This window comes from Coregonus clupeaformis, chromosome 17 (genome assembly GCF_020615455.1).
Source record: "Coregonus clupeaformis isolate EN_2021a chromosome 17, ASM2061545v1, whole genome shotgun sequence".
Lineage (NCBI taxonomy): Eukaryota > Metazoa > Chordata > Actinopteri > Salmoniformes > Salmonidae > Coregonus > Coregonus clupeaformis.
The window spans coordinates 24,446,837-24,470,318 of record NC_059208.1 but is presented as its reverse complement, the minus strand read 5'-3'; the positions used below and the strand labels follow the sequence as shown (position 1 = coordinate 24,470,318).

General features: G+C 41.1%; 2 protein-coding genes across 6 annotated transcripts in view; one reads left to right on the top strand and one right to left on the bottom strand.

Annotated features, from left to right (window-relative positions):
- Window positions 1–784: 784 nt before the first annotated feature.
- Window positions 785–9,637, bottom strand: phf1 (PHD finger protein 1). Of its 2 annotated transcripts, none has more exons than XM_045226638.1 (15): window positions 9,067–9,637; window positions 8,419–8,497; window positions 8,226–8,307; window positions 7,442–7,528; window positions 6,845–6,939; window positions 6,136–6,284; window positions 5,718–5,813; window positions 5,165–5,233; window positions 4,819–4,942; window positions 4,373–4,440; window positions 3,977–4,114; window positions 3,420–3,498; window positions 1,664–1,779; window positions 1,377–1,460; window positions 785–1,146 (listed from the first exon to the last, which is right to left on the bottom strand). In XM_045226638.1, the coding sequence occupies exons 2-15, from the start codon at window positions 8,494–8,496 to the stop codon at window positions 813–815; spliced, it is 1,599 nt and encodes a 532-aa protein (XP_045082573.1). In that variant the 5' UTR covers window position 8,497; window positions 9,067–9,637; the 3' UTR covers window positions 785–812. The 2 variants fall into 2 exon arrangements, with proteins under 2 accessions (XP_045082573.1, XP_045082574.1); XM_045226639.1 differs by having other exon boundaries at window positions 3,983–4,114.
- A 5,236-nt stretch (window positions 9,638–14,873) lies between these two features.
- The window catches only part of rgl2 (ral guanine nucleotide dissociation stimulator-like 2), a 23,964-nt gene continuing 15,355 nt past the window's right edge, over window positions 14,874–23,482 (top strand). For 3 of the 4 annotated variants that reach the window (XM_045226183.1, XM_045226181.1, XM_045226184.1), the window contains exons 1-4: window positions 14,874–15,137; window positions 16,472–16,641; window positions 23,068–23,115; window positions 23,253–23,336. In XM_045226183.1, coding sequence (XP_045082118.1) covers window positions 16,483–16,641; window positions 23,068–23,115; window positions 23,253–23,336 — 291 coding nt within the window. In that variant the 5' untranslated portion in view covers window positions 14,874–15,137; window positions 16,472–16,482. Of the gene's footprint in view, window positions 15,138–16,471; window positions 16,642–21,307; window positions 21,591–23,067; window positions 23,116–23,252; window positions 23,337–23,482 lie in introns of those variants that run through there. The other variant, XM_045226182.1, reaches the window with a different exon arrangement.

Genomic DNA, 23,482 nt, shown 5'->3' with positions numbered 1-23,482 from the left:
TTGTGACTCTTCAATTGCAATTGGTGGATGAGGAAGAAAACCTTATAGAATAGTTATCATATATGTCAGACATTTCAATCACCTGATCCCTTGATTCAGGTAAACTTCTCAATCTGCAGATGCACAATCCAGATAGGCACTATGCAACCACATCATCAAATCAAATCATTCAATAATATATTGTGAATATATAAATCTAACTATAAAAACAAAAGCCCTCTTGTGGCTCCTACTAATATATTTCTATTACATACTATCATGTAAATCAAGTATGACAAAAGGTAACGTAACAAATTGCCTATAATCAAATACTGTATATACAATCTTCAAACGTAAACATGATAAATGCAAAGGCATATTCCAAAGGTATACAGTACAAATATAGGGGAAACACTAGCAAAGAGGGAGATATAGTAACACGTAGTGTGATGATATAGAATGGAGGCGATATTGTTTGAGCAACCTGGATTTGCCTTTTTTGTTTTGCTTGTACTTGATGTTGCCACACATTTCTGTGGCACCTGCACAACAGTCATTGTATCTGTATCTATTTTTCTCTCTCTCAAGCCCTCTCCAATCTCCCCTCTTTGCTGCCAAGCACTCTGGTGTTTTGATCCTCCCCTTCCTCTCTCTCTCTCTCTCTCTCTCTCTCTCTCTCTCTCTCTCTCTCTCTCTCTCTCTCTCTCTCTCTCTCTCTCTCTCTCTCTCTCTCTCTCTCTCTCTCTCTCTCTCTCTCTCTCTCTCTCTCTCTCTCTCTCTCTCTCTCTCTCTCTCTCTCTCTCTCTCTCTCTCTCTCTCTCTCTCTCTCTCTCTCAGTACACGCTCACGTTCCCCCACTCCACGAGGTACTGGACCTTCCCGTCTGGTGTTACTCGCCTCGCCAAAATCCTCACCCCGTCCCCGCCCCCCCAGCCCCTGGCAGCTGACCCATCCCCCCCGCCCCCTCCCCCCACGCCACCCGGATAGGAAGGGACGTCACGCAGCAGGAGGGAGGGGCAGGGATCTAACTTCTGGCCAGGCTGGTGCTGGTGGTGCTGCTGGTGGTGGTTGTGGTTGTTGTGGTTGTTGTGGTGGTGGTGGTGATGGTGGGACGATGACAGGGAGAAGGGGAGGCAAGGGGGCGGCACTCGACAAGGGTCTTCCGCACTAAAGAGAGCAAGAGCGAGCAAGCGAGCGAGAGAGAGCAAGAGAGAGAGAGAGCAAGAGAGAGAGAGAGAGAGAGAGAGAGAGAGCGAGAGAGAGAGAGAGAGAGAGATTAATATTTCACGATTCATACTTTTTGCCGTTGTCATCCAGGCACAGCTATGGTTTCCTCTCTAGATGTCTAGATTGAGGGTAGTCCCCGGACAGCAAGAGGAGCTGTGGTTAATACTGACCTATAGTGATGCAGGGTTCTGGAGATGGCTGGGGCTCCGTTATAGGTTGGGTGATACAGGGCAAACATCCTCTTAGGTGGAGAGCTGTGGAAAGACCAGGGATAAAAAAAACGGTGACAAAAAGCAACAATGTATGCATGCATTTCCACACCCACATATTGCCTAATAAGGGTAGCCTAAATCACTGAGGATGTAAAAAAAACAGTAACACTCTGTAAATGCAGTACAATGCATTATTACTTGTTATACATTATGTCAAGTGTAACCAATACAATAACAGTACCAACCCCAAATTCAGCTCCTCTTCCGACTTCCTGGAGTTGTAGAGGTTAGTCCCACCTACGTAGCCATGGCAACATGGCACCAGATCTATTGGGGTGGCTGGGACCGGGGGCAGACAAGGCTGGACACAGGAGAAACACTGATTAGCTAGTGTTTTGACGCCAAATCAGTCGATCCAATCACACATTAGACACGATACTTCAGTTCATGTCCTTTAATGTTACCTTTGTAGAATAATCCATACTGCTTGTGAATACATCTAAATAAAAACCAAGGTCTATTAACATACAGTAACATTTGATAAATATCATTTAAAAAATGTAATGTAATTGCAAACGCTTGAACTTTGTTAGTACAGAGGGCTAGTCTTTCCAAAAGGAAATACATATTTTCACGTGACAGCTTTAAACCTGCATTACAGGAAAGGGCCTTGCCCAAACTGTTGCCACAAAGTTGGAAGCACAGAATCATCTAGAATGTAATTGTATGCTGTAGCGTTAAGATTTCCCTTCACTGGAAATAAGGGGCCTTGCCCGAACAATGAAAAACAGCCCCAGACCATTATTCCTCCTCCACCAAACTTTACAGTTGGCACTATGCATTCGGACAGGTAGCGTTATCCTGGCATCCGCCAAACCCAGATTTGTCCGTCGGACAGCCAGATGGTGAAGCGTGATTCATCACTCCAGAGAACGCTTTTCCACTGTTCCAGAGTCCAATGGCGGTGAGCTTTACACCACTCCATCTGACGCTTGGCATTGCACATGGTGATCTTAGGCTTGTGTGCGGCTGCTCGGCCGGTAAGGTCATTCTACTGCCAATGTTTGTCTATGGAGATTGCATGGCTGTGTGCTCGGTTTTATACACCTGTCAGCAACGGGTGTGGCTCAAATAGCCAAATCCATTAATTTGAAGCGGTGTCCACTGACTATGATAAGTAGATTCATATTGTGGAGACTGAGGTAGCATTTCTTACAGTGTGAGCTTGCTACCCTTAACAACAAAACATCAGTAATCTATCCCATATATCCTTTGCTTCCTCAGTTCTCAGCACACCCTCAGCTCTATCACCCTCCAATGCTGGACTGTGACCCACAACATATACAGTAATTACAGCAGTGGTATGCTAGCATTATCCCCTCCCCTTACTAGCACGCTGTCCCTTTAAATCGAGGTGCTCTGTCAATACTGCACTGTCAAAGTGCCAGCGCCACCTGGCCAAACTGTAATCGACTGCAAAGTGCACTTGGAAGCGCTCCCAGACGCCGCATATCAGCGTCCCTTCCCCTCGCACTTTCCCTGTGATAACCAACCTGCCCCAAGATGGAGGATGATTAATGTCCGCTCAGGATACAACAGTCTGCTGGAAGTGCTGCTCGCTGAAATACGACCGTTCCATAACATTTATTGTCTCAGGATAAGGGAGCCAGCCTGATCAGTAGTATAAAAGGATGTGTATTTTCTATTCATAGTCAAAAATATATTTCTAAACCCGTGACCATAACATGTTGTCATACTCGATCGAGTCATAAACGGTAAACCAGCTTCAATTCAATAGTGTATGATGGGTAGGCTGGGCTAGGCGTTGAAGAATATGTAAACAGACAACAACACTGGCTAAAATGAGAACCTTTTCTCCACACACTGACTGATTGTGACTGACAAGTCATTCCATTGCCAGGCAGCTCTTTGCTACGCAGTGAGGGGGCGGCTGATGGCTGATCTCTCCCTTGATGCCTGGTTCGAGACAGAAGCACTGACCTGTGTCTCCATGATGCGCCGCTTTGATTTGCGTGACTCTGGCCCCACCGCTCTCCTCTGGCAGGGCAGTGACAATGGGCTGCTCCACACAACAACACAGAGACACAGTCAATAACTTGAGGAGTGGTGCAATGTTTTTACTTAGAAAACTATGTCAGGGTATAAATGTGGTGTTTGTTCTTTTAAGCCTATAGAGCATGAAAGAGAAGATGGTGTTGAGAATGTTTAGCAAGATAATCAATGTCCACATGCACATGTACACGCATGTATGCACACACACACTATAGATTATGTATTTATTGATCAAAATATTAGTTATAAACATATTCACCAGAGTGAAATAAGTGTGTCCTTCCCTTAATGATTTAATGAGGCACACAGGTGCTTGTTTAGTTAGAAACAGTTGTTCCTATTCAGCTGGAAAGACCACCGTCTACAAGGTGCCGCTCTTTTTCACTATTGTAAATGTGTAATTAATTACTAGAATGAATGTATCCATATAAGGAGATTTGTGTTTGTGATGATCAGAGAATAAAAATCACAGAAGTTGTCCTTACTCTGACCTTCTCCGTTGGGTGATGTTGATGGGCGGGTCAGTGATGAGGGGGGACGAATCAGAGGTCAGGGGAGGCGGAGCTCGGACCTGGAGCCCAAAAAGACACTTCTTCTTCTTGATCTCTTTACCAGAGACAAACCTGGATGACATCACAAAGAAAATGACAACTTTCAAAACTTGTAGACAACAACTTTGTAAAGTCATTTTTTTTTAAACAAGTTATCATTATTGTCTGTGTTTTCTTATTATTATCTACTGATCATATCAAATTAAGAAACAATGAACTAACTGTATTTTCTTTACCCTTATGTCCAATTCCAGAAGCAACGCTATCATAAATCTGGTCATGCATAGCTGTGGCTTCTGTTTATTCTTCGCATCATATGCGAACTCTCACCTGTCTTTGTTGGAGTTCAAAGCGTTGAGCAGATTGTGACAGCGATCTTGTCTTGGTGTGTCAGAGAGCTGGGGGACAGAGAGGAATGAAAATCAAGAGTTTTATTAACACTGGATGGTGGCCTGAAACAAATGTTAACACATTTAGAGACACGTTGACATTCATTGGCGAAAGATAAACATTTCCATGGATAATGTAGTTAGTTACTAATGTGATTTGTGAACAGTTCATTAAAAAAAGGGTATGACTGATTTAAATGCAACAGCAGTAACCTGAGAGCCACAATAAACTACAAATGATATTTACCATTTAAAATGTGCTAAATAACAATGACAAGTAGCTAATGAAATCAAAGCCCATAATTACCACATGACTGCTAACCAATGACTCTAGCTAACACTTTCACATCATTTCATCATAGCACGTATGTGAGGAAATATTTATACCGAGCCTAGAAGCAAAGAGTCCCAATTCTCATTGGCAAACGACATGATTTCATGGTCGAAATCAAAGTATTTCCTCTTGCAGCACAAGGAGAGGTGGTAGAGCACCAAATGGGCCAAATCTACCCTGTATTTACAACAAATACACCAGGAAAAGACGTAGTTAGTTCATAATTAGTCACATCACAAAGCTTTTCAATACATGATTGATTAAGAGGAATTAACATATTGCTACCCACACGACTCAATAAACCTGTCATAAGAAACTGGTTTTCAAGAGTGTGTTAGTGTGATATTCCCTGCAGTTAAATTATGTATTATTCTCTTAGCAGATACTGTATAGCCTTACCAGCTCATGGGTAGCCGTTGAATTGTCTCTGGTCCACTTGCACAGACTGAGCACTGGAACTCATAAAACCTTTCAGAAAGAAATAGAAAACCTATTATTCTATTTTTGTCTGTGATTGACTAGATATAAAAGTCAATGGAAACATAACACAGCACATGGTTGCTACTGTCAGCAAATTCTTCCCAGTTTCCATCACCTGTTTAGCAGATGTAACAACCCACCACATTCTACCTCACCATCAATCTCAAACATTATTTTCCTATGCAGAAACAATGAGTAATATAGTATATCATAGGCATTAAACCAGTAGGATAATACAGATGGTTAATCTGACAATAATAATGTAGTGGACTGGACTCATTTGAATTCATTTTTACCTCTACCACATTACATTGGACAACAGAGAGGCAGAATAACAACTGCGCTGCTATTAGGAATTAACACTAACAGCATTAGCCCTACCACTGCCAGTTTAATAACCTATCTGTTATGGTTAGACAATGGTAATTCAAAGAAACAGTACAAGGTTATAGATAACAATACTCTGTCTCACCTGTCTCCATATAACAACGGCTTGGTCAGACACTGTGTGCAAGCTTCATGAAACCACTGACCACAACTTCCACACTGCAACATTTTCAAGTTCCACCTGCAGTTGGAAAATAGAAACATGAACCACACTCCCCAATGGCCTAAAACATATCTAACATCTGGTGGCCAACTGACAAGAGTATATTATGTATTTTTCAAAGAGGCTGCAATACTCAACTGAAAAACACATTATGTCTTGACAGTAGAGCTATACAATGGTGAAAAGGACATAAGGGTTCAAATATGAATATTCAATTTGTTTTTGTTGGTAAGGAAAGGGAATAGTATAGCTTATTGAACAATACATGTGCTAAACACTAATTATAAAATGTTATAACATAATTTATCCACTCTGTTAGAAGCTATAAAGTGTCACTCACTCTCCAGGTCCGGCACAGTAGCAGTAGCACTGCTGCTGGTTGGTCAGATGCTGTGGGTCCCAGTCTAAAGATGACAGCTGATAGGGCAGCCGAAGTTTCATGATTTGCATGAGCCGGGCAAACCGTCCTCGTTTGATGGCTCCCCCTCTCTGAAAGACAATTTTGACAAATCGATTCACTACAGCGACCTCTCCACTCACTGTCATGTCAGTACATTCAAGATAGATGACATTTGATGGGAACTAACCAGAAAAAGCAATTCATCTCATTTTATTGTAGCTCAGCTGAGTGAGATAATATCTTGAGAAAAGTCAGGTCAATGAGATATGGACATTGACCGATGAACAATTAGCCATTAACCACAGCGCTCCATCATCTAACACCTACAGTACAGAATTGGAGCATACATGAATTACTGACCATAATGACTATAATACAGTATCATCTTGAAAAAATATGCATTGACTAACTGGTCAAATGTCCAGGCAGAACGTAGAGGAGTATCTAATCCCTATGGTCAATAATACAGAGTTGTAACATTTCTGTGGTTTCCTTCAGATATATCCATTGACCATAGACAATACTGTTTAACACAACACTGGTATTGAAATTGCTTCCTCCGGATAGATAAAAACATTTACAAGTCTGAACTGGATATTTTCCCTGAGCCAAGAGGCAGCGCGTGAAACAGAAAGATTAGCAGTCTAACCTTGGTTGCCACTGCAAAGACACATTGCCGACATATCCAAGAATTGCTGTCAGCTTCCGGCTCAATGGACGGAGTGTGGCACTCAGGATGATAACCTGTTATGGAATGGAGAGAGTGTTTACTGTAATTCACATACTGAGGATATGTTACTGATGGAGGCCTTTTCCTTGCCTCTTTTCATGAAATATTATACACTGAGTGTAGAAAACATTAGGAACTGCAACGCTGCTGGGTTTTTCACGCTCAACAGTTTCCCGCGTGTATCAAGAATGGTCCACCACCCAAAGGACATCCAGCCAACTTGATACAACTCTGGGAAGCATTGGAGTCAACATGGGCCAGCATCCACGTGGGACGCTTTCGACACCTTGTAGAGTCCATGCACTGACGAATTGAGGCTGTTCTGAGGGCAAAAGGGGTGCAACTCAATATTAGGAAGGTGTTCCTAATGTTTTGTACAGTCAGTGTATATTATCTGGTAGAAAACTGAAGAAAAAAATAGATGTCATTGTTTTTTTCTTTCTTAAAAATATCTGTCATAAATTATTATTTGAAAATACCTCAATGAATAGTACATAACATGCTGTGTTTTCTTACCGTGACGACATTTAAGACAATTGATGAGAGGTTCTTTAAGAGGCGGGGCATCACAGATACAGCAAACTTCTTCCACTCCAACTGAGACTGAAGCAAGAGAGAAACGGAGTGAGTAACAGAGAGAGAGGGGAAGAAAGTGAGTGATCACTCAACAGTGTTAATTTATGTATATTGATTATTTTCCTTGCCACTTCATTGATTTCAATGTCTCCCGCACCCTTTCAGAATTCACTCCTTTTGACAAGTGGATATTCGGCTGTGCTTCCCTTCACTTTACACAAACTACGTGGGGGCGCCATTTCCCTATGGAGTCATTACACTAATAAATTCATAAATACACTCTAATACACCAATTACACCTAAAAGTCCCCCATCAGAATTGCCAACATTTCCAGGGAATGTTGTATTTCAACCTTGACTAGAGACCTTAATTGCGCAACATTCTTTTGAACTACAATGGATCAGAATGGAGAGAGAGCATAAAATTAAGAACAAACTTTTCAAAGCTGAGAGAGAAAAATCGAAAAACATTTTATTAATTTCTGTAAACTCCCTGAGGTAAATCAAGGTAAGGTAAAAAATTAAGATGATTAAAATATGATAATAGTTGGAGCACCCTCAATTAGTCCCCTAGCAATAGAAAGGGTAGATATGTATTAAATATTTTAATCCTAATTTTAGGGGATAATACTTTTGATTCAAACGTAATTCCGCAGTGCCCAAAAACCCTCTGTTAAATTATTTGTGTTAACTGAGAAAAACAAGTGTAAGTTGTAAGTCTTACAAGAGTGAATGTCTTTTCTTAGGACCCAGAATTCCGAGTTGTCCTCAAATCTTACCAGACAACACTGCTTGACTCCATCTACCTGAGGAGAGGGATGGAAAGAGAGTGGGATTGTTCACTCAAACCTAAATAGAATACTTTTAAAATGCACTCACGCACGCACGCGCGCGCACACACACACACACACACTTACTCTTTTCACATTGCCAAGGTACAGTAGTCCATCACTCCATCGAGCTAACACATCATCCCCTTCACTTACTCCCCCCATCCTGAAGAGGAGTGAGAGAGATTGAGAGAGATAGAGAGAGAAGGGGGAGAGGGAGAGGAGGGGGCTCATGTGAAATGGAAATCCGATTTATACTTTGCTGCCATTGACGACAGAGGTTTATGGCCTTATCGTTCCATAGGCACTGGGCTGGAGTGGATAAGGGGTTACATTCTCACAAACCCAGCATAGCCACAGTCAGAATCCAGCAGATGTAATGATGAGGGTAAGTGCCCATGCACAGAGCAGGACAAACCATTATGACACCACACATGTGAGCAAATGCATACACCACTGCATGATGACTGCACTGTAGTTTGATTGTAACACCGCTGTTCGCCTCTATACTTTGCTTTATCATGCACTTGTGTGTTGTATCCTCTTTGAAAATCTAAAACTACAAACTTGAATAGAAAGGAATCACTGTAGCTTATGGACATCATCTCTGCACATCCAGCGTTTGTTCCAGTGCAGACACTCAAGTCAAAGAGACACATGATACATAATAGCATTTTCATATCAATAACAATTAACATAGACGGTGTAGTTGGATGAACAGAGAGCCATAGCTACCTGTCAATTCGAACTCCTCTCCGTTGGGGTCACGGCGATTCCTGTGCGGACTTGACATGAAATATTTTATCTCTTCTGTTTTCCTCTCGTCTCAATTAGTGCCCGGTTGGATGTGAAGCCTACGTGTGTGCCAAAGTGGATGTGCATGTATGTGTCTGTGCCAAGCGCGTATGTCAGTCAAGCAGTCAGTGAGACAGCGTCGGTCCGTCCGTCTCTCTCTGTCTGTCCTCCGCGACGTCGTTTCGTCATGTTCCCGTGCCTTTGCTCTCTTTTCTCCACCTATTGATGCTATTAAGCGTGTTTGTCAGAGCAGCACGAGAATCAACCCGCGAGAGACGCCATCATCCCTGCCTCTTTCTCGACCGACTTGTTGTGACGCAGACATAAAACACCGAGAGATAGAGTGGGAGGGAGATAGGGGGGACCCGGGCAACGGCGGCGGGAACACCTTAACATCCGAAGAAATTACCTCTAAACCGTTATGACAAGGCAAGCTGTGTTTTCGGTAGAATGAACTAAATTGTGCTAAAAGCCAGTTAAAAATCAGCGGACGACGATAGTCTCTGGAGTTTAAGTGGCCAATTAGTGGAAGTTTACATAACTCATTAATTGGTACCTCCCAAAGAAGGGTGCTGCAAGTTTGGAGTCCTGGATAAAGTTTTAAAAGGGCCAGTAGAAGCTGCGCTCACACGTGTTATTCACTTCTTTTTTTTCTTTTTTTTACCGTTCAGTAAATTGCACAATAAATAGTGTCCTTGCTTTGGTAAGCTAGAAGAAAACTATAATCATAATGTAATCATGAATTATCTAATTTCTTAATATTTCGATACATTTGTATTATATAGCTTAAGCTGCAATATACAATATGTATAATACAACTCATTGTGATTGTTTAACAACTGGGTGATAACATAACATGGTAATAACCAATGCCTGCCATCTGTCAGAATGAGTAACAATTGTAATTATTTACCATTGGTTAATCATGAGTCCTAGAAATTGCACACATGTTCATGTATATAATTTATGAATGGCAGATAAAAGGGCATTTAAAAGTGTCATACCATAACTTAGCACTGTCAATGTTATGAGTAGGCAACATAGCCTATAATTGAATAGTCAAACAACTGATAAGTGATGAGGTGTTTCACATGGGGTTATTTTTCTCTTTAGGTTATATGTATTTGTTCATTTGCTTGTTTTTGTCAAATGAATGTATCAAGCATATGGTAATATTGTTTTGTGCTCAAAATGGCCACTGGCATTTCTAAAGGATGACAATGAGAGTTCCTCATTGGCAACACTAGATGGCGAGCACACTGCACCTCTTAATACACTGCTCTGTCAGTAGTGTAGTGTAGTGGTAGGCTAATAGAAATGCAGTGGTGGTATTTAGCTGAACTACAGATCAATTCACATAAATGTGCGATAACAGATGTTTGGAATGTGTCATTAGCATTTGGATGTGGGTTGCTTTGAATAATGGCAAAACTGAATTATGCTCCTAGCAGTCTCACAACAAGATTCACTATTTACCAAGTCAGGATAGTGAGCCCATTAGCCCAACTTTAGTATCATCACAGAAGAGAAAAAGGACCCCTATTCATGTTAATACAGGGCTTGTGCAGGGGTCATAAGGTTGACTACTTGACGCCTTTCATGTGCTCTCCCTTTGGGAATAAAGATGCCTCTCACACACACAGCCGGGGCTTTGTGAGCAGTTCTGTCATGAGACGGAGCAGATGGGAAGCAGACAGTCTGATAAAAACGAGTCAACACTCAGTGTGGCTAGTGTCTATAGAAGGGTTTAATTAAGAATATTATAATAAGCTTCTAGAGATTGAAGGAAATGAGCACCATTATGATAATTACATCCAGGGGTGTCATGGACAACGTTCCCTCTCATTTTTTTCGGCACTGAGCAAATTTCAGGTCTGCTGAGCGCAAATTTGAACATTGTGAACATTATGTGCAACTTCCAGCGCGCGTTTACTATGAACCCTGAGGGTGTACCCGCTTTAAGTTACAGTTTTAACAGTGGCCAAGTAGGCTACTGTGGCTATTTGATCATAATGTAGGCCTACCAGAGTGGCCTACCATCAAAAACAATGAAGAAAATGCATTCCTTAACATATTAACATGGAAATAACTGTTATATCATTCAGCCTACCGTAGCAGCCAATGTATGGTGTTCAATGTAGGCCTACATTCCATGAGACTTTTGAAAAAAACATATAGGGCTTGACATTTACCTGTTTATTTACATTTGACATTTTAGTCATTTAGCAGACGCTCTTATCCAGAGCGACTTACAGTTAGTGAGTGCATACATTTATCCACTTGTCCTTCAGACAAGGAGGTGACTGAACATGTTGTTGTGTTGTTTGATACAAGAAACCACTTTACAAAATAAAATGCATTATTATTCCCATACCATTATTACAGAGAATCAGACAAATTATGCTACCCTCTGCCTATTGGCAAAAAAATAGATCACTACTCTCAAAATGTTCTCACACGTACACACAAATTTACTCTTTTTTGACTGACATCCCCCCCCTTTTCTGAACACAAAATATCTTTAACCTGGAAAACTCACTAACTAGCAAAGGATATGCACCAAATCAATGGCACTCTCGCCTTGATCTCAAAACAAGCGCATCTACTCACGACCGCTCATGCTGTAAACACAGTTCAGTTCAAAGTAAATGGCACAGATCCATATATGGCATTGGTCTAGTTGCATATAGGCCTACTGCAGCTCTGATTGGTTATGCCGCACAGGTCTGTTTAGAGTATGGGCTGAGTCGTGCGTGTCAATGCAATAGAATCCTACTCCGATGCGTTCTGCCTACAACAAAATCTCTTGTATAGTTAGTTTTGCATACTAAGTCTTGCATAGTTAGTTTTGTTTCAGTATCTTGCATTGAAAGTGGCTAATATTGCGTTGATTCGATCACAATTGCCACAGTAAAGGGAAACATTAATAGTGTTAACTAACAGGGAAAACTCTAGAAAGTTGAGTGAAGTTCAATCTCGTGCTTCACTCTATGGGCTGATATTTCTTCACCCTGCATGGCAGTCTCTGGGATACTGCGAGCCTGCGCACACACAGCTTAAAGGGAACATTGGTCATGGAACCATTATTATAAAGGGGGGTTGTTCCCCCCTCCGTAAATTGGAGAATTTTTCATTTTTCAAACACCTGAAACAGTTTTTTCCTGCAATCTAAAGCCATGATCATTATGACTATGTTAAAAATATGTCTATTTTTCTGCATAGGTTATCTAAGCATACCTCTTTACCTGTTCAATTGTTATTTTAATGAATGATGCACATTGATTCTTTAAGACCTTTTATACCTTAGGAGTTTAGTACAACTACCACACTAGTATATAGTATCATAGCCCTAAATATGCTTCTCTGCATCTCCACGAAAATCTAGGTAAAATATTGAAAGGAATGTGAGTCATTAGTAATTGCTTGCTTTTCTAAAGTCTAGCAACCTTGCCAGCAGTCATGCAAGGGAAGATAGTTAGACAAGCTACTCTAACTTGATTAATAGCCTGAAATAGCTTGGTAGCTAGTTATGAGGTTGGGAGTTTGGGAACATACACTACATGGTCAAAAGTATGTGGACACATGCTTGTCGAACATCTCATTCCAACATAATGGGCATTAATAAGGAGTCGGTCCCCCCTTTGCTGCTATAACAGCCTCCACTCTTCTGGGAAGACTTTCCACTAGATGTTGGAACATTGCTGCGGGGACCTGCTTCCATTCAGCCACAAGAGCATTAGTGAGGTCAGGCACTGATGTTGGCCGATTAGGCCTGGCTCGCAGTCGACATTCCAATTCATCCCAAAGGATGATTGGGTTGAGGTCAGGGCTCTGTGCAAGTTCTTCCACACCGGTCTCGACAAACCATTTCTGTATGGACCTCGCTTTGTGCACGGGGGCATTGTCATGCTGAAACAGGAAAGTCCCTTCCACAAACTACTATTCCTCCTCCACCAAACTTTACAGTTGGCACTATGCATTGGGGCAGGTAGCGTTCTCCTGGCATCCACCAAACCCAGATTCGTCGGTCGGACAGCCAGATGGTGAAGCGTGATTCATCACTCCAGAGAACGCGTTTCCACTGCTCCAGAGTCCAATGGCACTGAGCTTTACGCCACTCCAGCAGACTCTTGGCATTGCGCATGGTGATCTTAGGCTTGTGTGCGGCTGCTCGGCCATGGAAACCCATTTCATGAAGCTCCCGACGAACAGTTATTGTGCTGACGCTGCTTCCAGAGGCAGTTTGGAACTCAATAGTGAGTGTTGTAACTGAGGACAGACGATTTTTATGCGCTACACGCTTCAGCACTCGGCGGTCCCGTTCTGTGAGCTTGTGTGGCCTACCACTTCGCGGCTGAGCCGTTGTTGCTCCTAGACGTTTCCACTTCACAATAACAGCACTTACAGTTGACCGGGGCAGCTCTAGCATGGCAGAAATTTGACGAACTGACTTGTTGGAAAGGTGGCATCCTATGACGGTGCCACGTTGAAAGTCACTGATCTCTTCAGTACTGGCCATTCTACTGACAATGTTTGTCTAGGGAGATTGCATGGCTGTGTGCTCGATTTTATATACCTGTCAGCAACGGATGTGGCTGAAATAGCCGAATCCACTAATTTGAAGGGGTGTCAACATTATTTTGGCCATGTAGTGTATCTAGCTGGCTAGCGAAAGCCAACTTCATAAAATTGCTAGGTGGCTAGTATTACAGAGGAACAACAAAACATTGTAGATGTATTTATTAATCAAGAAGGAATCAATAGGCTAAATAGATTGATCAAATTAATTTACAAACATACCTCCTGCGAGTCCATCACCGGCAGCTAAACTCAAAGGAAACGCTGTGTGTTAATCAACACTCTCTCTCTCCTCCTCTACTGTTGATACTGACTGCACACACACTAGAGCAGGGTTCCCCAACTGTCGGCCCGCGGGACGAATTAGGACCGTGAGTGATTTTATTTGGCCCCTCCAGTTTTCAAAGAAAAAAAGAAAAAACATGTGTTTTATTTTTTATTGTTGGACATAAAAGACTGTAAAAACACCAGCAAATCAACTCCAAGTGATTTTAATTTAGGAAATCTGTTCCAAAGTATTACCATGCATAATATAGAGATATATGTCATTTTATACAAATGTAAGCAAGGTTTGAAATGATCATGTTTTAGTCAAATATAATATCTGTTTGGCTTCATGCGGTCAATTTGCAGTCTACAAATTATTTGTAATTATGTTCCGGCTCCCTGACCATCCGCTCAAGAACAAATCGTCCCGCGGCTGAATCTAGTTAATGATCCCTGAACTACAGTATCTAGCGTTCTGCCTAGCATATATTTGCTCTGTGGTGCACCTTGTAAGAACCTTTTTATTTATATATATTTTTACATATATACATTTTTTTAAACAAATAAGAAAATGACAAATCTGAGGGGGCACACACCCTTGTGGCCCCTATGGGCATGACACCCTTTAATACCTTCCAGCAGTGTTTGGGTCAATTTCATTTTGGAAATGTTTTTAAAATTTACCTCTACTTTCTGTTTGTTGTTTCGAATATTTTTTGTTTTTTTTCTACAGATCCAATATTAGGATTTTGTGGCCCATAGATGACTGGACATTTTTCATATTGTACACTACATAGACTATATTTCCGAGATGACCACTTTTTCCCCCTCTCTCTGCCAGTGAGACAAGTGTAGGCTGTGTTGCTAAACGCGCTGTGTACACATCTACAGGAACTGCGCCGTCAGAGCACAGAGAGAGAGCAGTAAGGGAGTGTGCGGCACACGAATGTGCTGTGCTGCTATCAGCCGATAGAAGCTTGACAGGCGACCAGAGGGGGACACAGATACTGATAGAGCGGGAGAGAGACTCTTCCTACGTCGGTGCTGGAACAGATGGGCGCGACATTCGTCCACTAACCGGTTACCGTATATTCCACGGAGGCAGACAACACAGCTATCCAATGCTGGCGGAATTTAGCTGACCACAGTTGGACACGCAATATCCAGTAAGTTCGTTCACACGATATAGCCATGAATGACACTTTGTAATTTCATCATCTCTTTAATTGCAGGGCCCTCATAACATTGAATATGGCCTTCTATAAATAGGCCTAAACCTTATGTATTTGGTTACTAAAGAAACAAATGCTTTACACGCAAACTTTATTATCATATTCCGTTTAATATCCATAGTGTCTTGTTTCCTATGATTGGAGGTGAACACAATTTGGTTGAGAAGTCGATACAGCACCACCCATCGGTTGGTTGAATTGAATGGGAACATATGCAATTGGGGTGTGACCATCTGTATGTAGCCTAGTTACAGTGTGGATTCGCTCATGCAGACCAAAATGTAATGTTTGCCTTCGTCATGGAGGCAGCAATGTCATGAATGGAAGTTATTCAGACCTTTGGATAACAGTTGGTTGGTTGGTTGGTTGTTAAGACAAACTAACAGTCAGTATATAGACAACCTTTACAGATATGTTTTCCTATGACCAATTTAAAAATTAAAAATAACACCAGGCCTAATTATATGCATGCCTCAAGACTGAAATAGACTTGAAAGTGTAGTACCATGTTCCCAAAGATGACGTGATTGAGTTGATTAGTGTCCCATAAAAGGCTAGTTTATGAGTGCATGTAAGGTAGAAAAGTGCATTTCATTTCACAGACAAAAAGCTATGTATAACAGGTAGCCTAAACTCTTAATTATACAGATAAATATTAAACATAAAAGGTTTGTTCCACCTATTTAAGCACCTTTAGCATTGTTATTGAAGTAATGACATGAACCATACAAGAACAGCAAGTCTTCTGACATATCCATATACTGGACATTCATACACAGTAGCCTACACCACACTTGCTTGGCAAAAAAAATTGATAAAACAGTTCCATTAATGTGAATCAGCAATTAGTATCTACAGTCTCTAAATAGATATAGTGGTACATGTCAACATCCTCCTCCTACCCTATAGTGAAACAGTGTTTTAAAGAGTTCTATCATCATGGCAATCCACATCTCAGGGAGGGAAAGGGGAAAGGGAAGGAAGAGTTGGCATTCAAATTCAATGCTGGAGCAGAGCACAGTGAAATGTAAATCATGTAAACAAATGAACTGCTAATTGACCTGCTACCACCAAAGCTTTGGTACACAATACTTTTTTTGTACAGTATATATACATATATTTTTTTTATGTATGCCTTTCAGAGTTGATTAAAGTCCCTGAACTATAAAATGATGTTGGTTACACTGTGCCATCTACTCTCATTTTCTGAAGTTGAAATTATAACCAATTAACCCCATATGTGCCTATTGTTTATTTTGTGTCTCTAGCCGTAGGCACCATGATCCCTCGTAATATGCGAACAGGTGGGATGGACCTGCCAGGGGTGGAGTCAAGGGATGTACCCCTTATTGGCTACCGGCCTTTAGCGCCTGACGATATTCCCCTCAGCAGCCAATCAGGACAAGTGACTGACAGTACTGGACTGGACTCCTCTGAGGTTGGAAGTGATTTTATATTTGATTAGCTTGATTAGGAACATGTACTGTAAGTAAATCATTCACGGCAATTAACTACAGTAATAGTTTCATTGTGCTGAGAGAGACATCAAGGTGCACTTGCACTTTAATACCTGTAAAGTTATGGAGGGCACTGTTACCTGTTCTCTCATATAGCAAACTTTCTCCAGTGGTCTCATATTAATTCACCTGATATGGTGAATCCAATAAATGGATGATTTGGTACAGAAACACGTCTGTGTCATATAATTTAAAGATGCACTATGCAGAAATCGCTCTGCAAAAATTCTAATAATTTGCAAGTATAGTGTAGAGCAGGGTTTCCCAAACTCGGTCCTGGGGCCCCCCCTGGGTGCACATTTTGGTTTTTGCCCTAGCACTACATAGCTGATTCAGATAACCAACTCATCATCAAGCTTTGATTATTTCAATCAGCTGTGTAGTGCTAGGGCAAAAACCAAAACGTGCACCAAGGGGGGGTCCCAGGACCGAGTTTGGGAATGTAGAGAATCATTCTACCATCTAAACCGCTGTGAAATATATTTTCCATAACCAAAAATATTGTATTTTCAGCTGTTTGAAGCTGGTGTACAAAATCTAAAGTAAAAGTCTCAAAAATGAAACTTAAGACCGGGAAGCATAGAAATAGCACACATAGAACAGCTCTACAGCTTCTTAGACTTGCTTTCAATGGGAATAACAGATGTATAAATTACATTTCTATGTGAATTTGGTCGGGTCGCCCTTTAAAATTAATCACGTTCCTCAGACCAACCAGGGTAGGGGGTTAGGGTATTAGAGCAGTGGTCTGTGAAACCGTGGTAACAGGGCTCTCTTACCAGTTCCTTGAGTAAACAGCAGATGCGGTCGGTTGGTTTTCAAAGAGCCTCAGGGATTTCAGTCATTTTGATTTAAAAGACAGACACTAAAGAGGAGGTACTTTCCATCAAGACCTGCCAGTGAATGAGATGATGTTTGACCACCACACATTGAATAAAAAGCTAATGTCTTGAGATTTCCAAGTAGACTACTGTAACATTTTTGCTAAGATGTTGCTTTCTTAAACATTACTTTTATGACCATATTAGATGTATGTTCTATTGTAATTCAGTATTTATTTATATCCAGTTGAATTCACCTGAAACAGAAAGGGTTGTGTAAGTTGTTTGAAAGTGTGCAAACCTGGACAGGTTGACAGCATGCGTGTTTTTCTCATGATTTTTAACCTTTCTTAATGTTCCATTGGCCGAGACAGAGGCTGTAAAGGTTTTATCAGACTAGTTGTGGCAGTCAGTTGCTGGGTTATTCTACTCTACTCACACAGCCTTGTTGTTCTGTCACTAATGTGTGGGTTTTACTCCTTTTCAACCCTAAAGTACACATATAATTGTTTCCATTGTAAGTTCTCGCCTCTTTTATAGTAAATAATGTGTCATGAGAAATTATACTACTTCATTTATGACACTTAGACCTATGTAATTTCATCGCTAAAATTTTGATGTGCCCTTGAGCTTTGGCTCTAATCCAAAATATAAAAATATTTGACAAATCATTATATTCACCCAATAATTGCAGACCGTATCAGTTCAATTTAAGATGAAAACGTGATTCCATTTACTTTATTGTCTCTTAATTAAATATCAATGAACTCCATAATTTTCCACTGACTAACTCTCATACACTTGCTACTTGGCTTTAGTGCATAGTGCACATGATGATCGTCTCATTGGCTTTGTCTTCACTTAGCATGCAGTCTCAAGAAACTCCCCGGGGCTATAAAAAGAAGTCACACTGACTCTGACACCAGCTGCAGTGGTAACATCCCTCTTGTTCTGTTTATGTCACATGACATGACCACTGCACAGCCTCGTGGTAAATAATCTATGGGTGGCTGCCAGCTGGTGGGTCTATGTGTTATGTGTTGTACACCTCCCCCACTCCACTCAGATATCATAGGCCGGGTTTCAGAGGACATTCTATCAAGTGGAATTGAATCCAGCCACTTGATCACTCTTTAATGAGGGAAACTTAGATGCATGTGGATGGGCTTAGACAATGGGGTCAGGCCTCACAACGACAATCCACCCCCCTGCAGACAATTAAACTTTTCCACACAGTGCAACATGTTCTTTAGGTCAGGTTTCATAGATATGAGCTACCAGCAGCAACATTTGTTTTGCAGGTATAGCTTGGTGGAATCATTTCAATAGTATTTTATCTTAAAATAGGGCATATGGTTTATCACACAGTGCTGTGGTGACCCATATAGTCTATTGAATATTCTTTCTGAAGAAGAAACAAAGTGTATTGCCGATATAACCCTGATAGTTAAAACAACCTTATGAACCAAAGATTTAAAAGAGATTTCAGATAAGACTTTGAAATAAGGAAATAGAGCAGCTCTGACCAGAATACCACCAGGGCTCACTTTAAAGGGTAGAGAGGGTACCATGGGATGCACAGATGAAAGCGTGAGAAGAAGAGCGGGGAAAGATGGGAAGGAAGGGGTGGGAGCCTGAGAGGGAGAGCAAGGGAGCACAAAACAAAACAATAGGCATCTTTAAATAAAACTTCAGACGATATATTTACGAGCCCCAATTGTATTGCTGTGTAAAGTAGTCAACAATATTGGTGTCAGCGGTGGGATTACGCTTTCACATGACAATACGCTCCCATTTGCTCACATACCCATTTGCTCATACTGTACAACCTTAGATACTTATTTAAAGGGACAAAGCCCAAAATGTCTGATGTTGACGAACAAGTGACGGAAATAGAACTTGAGACTGTGTAAAGACAGGGGGTGAAGATAGAGAGATTGTGAGGCTCTTCCTGCTTTTTCCCCCTGCACCGATGCCCATCGTAGCGGTCAGAGGAGGCCGGGTTGTGAGGGAAAGAGAAGGAGAAAAAATAGCAGCTCGTCACGACAGCACATCCTGCTTCCTGTGTTTGTCTCTGCTCATAATGTACTTCCTCTATGGCGAGGAAAGATGAAAATATAGAGACAAGGAACATGTTGAATCATGAGAGAGGTTCCACATAAAGAGGATAACCATTGAGTTAAAACTAGCAACAATGGAAAAAGTGGGCGAACGAAAGAAAACATTAGACAAAATCTGTAAACATGAGCAGACAAAATTAGAGATTTGAATGATACAGTATCTGAGGAGAGTCAAGCACATTTCCTTATCAAGATGTTTCTCATGGAATGAACCGCAGCCACTTACTTTCATGATTATTTTCATCCTCTCCCTGAGCCAGCTTTTCCTTACAGCGGATGAGCCAAGTCCTTGTATCGATTGTTGGGGAAAATACACTAGAAAAGATTCAAAGATTTTGTGCATATGGTAGAACAGAAACACTGTAGGGGTTGTTACAGTACATGCCACAATATTAGACATCCTCATTGGTGCCTCTCGGTTCCATCGCCACTCACAGATTGAGATGTGGTGATTGTGGTTGGTTGAGGTTGACACGGATGGTCCCAAGGAAGTGGTTATACTGTAGCTAACTGTACCAGGAAGAGTTGTGGGTAAACTTAACCTTAGACCTACTGCTTGAGACAAAAACATAATAACATGGGAAAGTAGGCATACAGTAGACCTATGTTAAAAATGTAAACAAGTTGTATTTTGCCTCGCTTTTACAACTGCAGTCTCTTAGAAACAGCGACTGTGCTGTTAGCCTAGTTAATAACACCCTGATTAGTTGAATGCACAGTGCTACTGTAGGCCCACAGTACAAAGGCTTCTCTGTTTTATGTGACCTGACGTAGGCTAGCATTGATGACAACACACAAATAATCATCTCTAAAAGTCCTATGTTCTATCTTCTATGTTCTTTCTGTGTACATTGAGCTGAATAAACCAAGGCTAGAAATCATCTTCAACTGGTTTGCAGTCCATATACTTACACAACCTTCCTTCTGTCTGTTGCATAGAGTCATATGTGTGCAGACAGTGCGGTTATAGGTGCCTGTAAACAGAGCCACACAGGCTAACAAAGGCTAGTAGTCTATGCTAGCTACAGTTGGTTTACATGCTAACATTTGCTTATGCTAACAGCCAGACCTAGCTTCTACTAGTGCTGACAGGCTGTAGCCTGAACCAGTCTGTCATTGTGAGGCTGTGAAAGTCTCCACCTGTGTGTCAACATGTGCTCACCCGCTAGTGTCGTTATCCCGTTGAGTAAACAGGGCGTGCTTCCTGCTTTATTAGTTGACTTGGAACATTTATGAACTGTCATTAGCATATGACATATATTAACAGGTCAGTGTCAGAGGATGTAATGATCCTCAGGGCAAGTTTGTTGAAATATTGATGATGGAGGATGAGTTTAGACAGTTAGGTCTGCCTCTAAATTGACTCTGTTCATTGTGGGAAGAGATGTAGTCAAACAGGTTTAGCAACAAATGTAGGTCATTCACACAGGGAGAGAGGGAAGGAGGGATTGAAAGAGAGAAGGTATTGTGAGCCAATAGCTGCAGGCCTTCTCATTGTGTGTAGGCTATGTGAGTCCCCTGTGTGTTCAACAGGTGAGTCTAATACTATATCATCCCTCTCCTGTGTGTGTGTGTGTGTGTGTGTTTGTGTGTGCGAGCGAGCGAGTGTGAGTGTGTGTATACGTCTGTATACGTCTATCTCTGTGTGTGTTATGGGTGTGCCCATGTGACGTAGGCACACAGAGGGGGTGAACCTACCTAATGACGGCTTCAGGTGTGTTTATGTGTGTTATGTCCGAGAGCCAGACAAACTGAAAGATAAAGACATACAATCCTGTCCCTCCGTCATTGAAAAACAACGGTCAAGGAGAGAAGAGGAAACTAAAAAGGCAGATGAAAGAAAGTGGACAAGATGGTGTTTGTGGCTTTCTTGTGAAGTTCTCAAAGAAGCTAAAGGCTTGTAGCCTGTCTGGACTTGTCGAGACAAAGGTAACTTGTGTTTTTTTGGGTCAATGTCAATCAGATACAGATAGGTGGGAAAGAGAAAGAGCAACAGACAGATATGAGATCAACAACAGAAACATGCTACATCAGTAGGTAGACCAACATGTTCTGAACCTATTTTTACATTTTTACATTTTAGTCATTTAGCAGACACTCTTATCCAGAGTGACTTACAGGAGCAAGTAGGGTTAAGTGCCTTGCTCAAGGGTACATCGACAGATTTTTCACCTAGTCGGTTTGGGGATTAGAACCAGCGACCTTTCGGTTACTGGCACAACGCTCTTAACCACTAAGCTACCTGCCGCCCTATGCCATGATAATAGAGGGACTATGAATTGAATAGAATACTTTCACTTTTAATGCAAATGATACATTAACTGAGCATGGCCCTTTGGTACTCAAGTTGATTTGAATGAGAAAGTGGTTACTGAAAGTAGTTATAGAAGGCACCTCCGCATGTCAAATAAGGAGATTGATAGACACATTATAGGATACAGCAGTTGTTGCGGAACTGTCTGGTCAGTGGTCAATATGACCTGCTTTGTGCTTAATGCATTTGCACTTATATGTTGACCTGGATATTGCTTATCATCATATTGTGGTTGGATCTCAACTGAAGGGGAAATTAATGCAAAAGGAGGCTGTGCAATGCCTTAAATAGATTTTAAACGTTTGATATTGTTGTTGTTCTGTTGATGTTGTTATGGTTTAATTAAGGGGGGTGGTTATACATGTTGAATGATTCACATATGACTAGAATCTGACTTCTGTTTGTATCACTGGTATGGATTGTTGAGGTCAGTAGAGACTATTGATGATGTCACTGTGTTTTCTCATGCATTTTTCAGCATGGAAAACCACAGTTACATGGGTGTCAATGGCAGGGGAAGTGTAAACTGATATATCCATTAATGCATTACCCCCCAGGTACATTAGGATGTCTCGTTATTTTACTCATAGTAGGCCTATTTCATGGAATGGTTCAGTGAAACTGTGAGCAGGTCATTTCAGTACAGTATCACAGCTGTTTTGCAAGTATTCAAATGGCAAGTGTATTTCATGGAATGTTATAATTTCTGTTGAAATGATGCATTGTTTGTTTTCCAAAACATATGAAAGATGTTGTGATCCATAGGTTTAGTTGCATTTACAATTTACTGTGTATTGTTTTGTGTTAAGACATACTCTACTTCATATACAACCTTATCAGATTCTGGTGATATTTCACCCATTTTTGTTTGTTTTCGCTTTTCAACCCATTCAGATATTTTCTGTTAAACTGCTTTGCCCTTTGAAACTCCTAAATATTTATGTTTATTATTATACAATTATAATAACATAATATGCTTCATGGGCACGTCAGGGTTTTATGCTATGCTAAAACCTGAGGTTCTGGTTCTGGTCATTTTGTTCATATCATGTTACAGTATTAATATTTATTGTATGTTGTTGTATTCCACAGGTGGAGGCTTCGCCCATGAAGACTACTTGGTACTGTCCTCTGGACTTGGTAGGTCAAAGAAACTTGAGATATGCATGAATAACTAGATTTTCCGTATAAATCATGGTTTGATGACAGTGGGAGATTTGTGGGAGAGTATGAATTATGCACGTATTTTACTGAATCATACTTTCTCTCTTCCTCAGTCTACTGTGTTGGAGGAGGAAGAGGACGGAGTGATATATCATGTAGTGGTGAAGCAACAGCATGGTGCCCCCACCAGTGCATCAGTGAGAATACATACCATTTTATACTGCACAGAAATTACAGTATAATTGCACCTTACATCCTTACACGTTATCTTTGTAAGTCTGAATTGTCATGGTAATATTGTTATAAATCTCTCTATTTCGTTCTCTATGTCTCCCCCCCCTCT

Coding starts and splice junctions, on each gene's coding strand:
- phf1 (XM_045226638.1), bottom strand. CDS start 8,496: ATGGGGGGAGTAAGTGAAGGGGATGATGTGTTAGCTCGATGGAGTGAT. Junction 8,308..8,418: donor ACCTTGGCAATGTGAAAAGA/GTAAGTGTGTGT, acceptor CCCTCTCCTCAG/GTAGATGGAGTCAAGCAGTG. Junction 6,940..7,441: donor TTGTCTTAAATGTCGTCACG/GTAAGAAAACAC, acceptor ATTCCATAACAG/GTTATCATCCTGAGTGCCAC.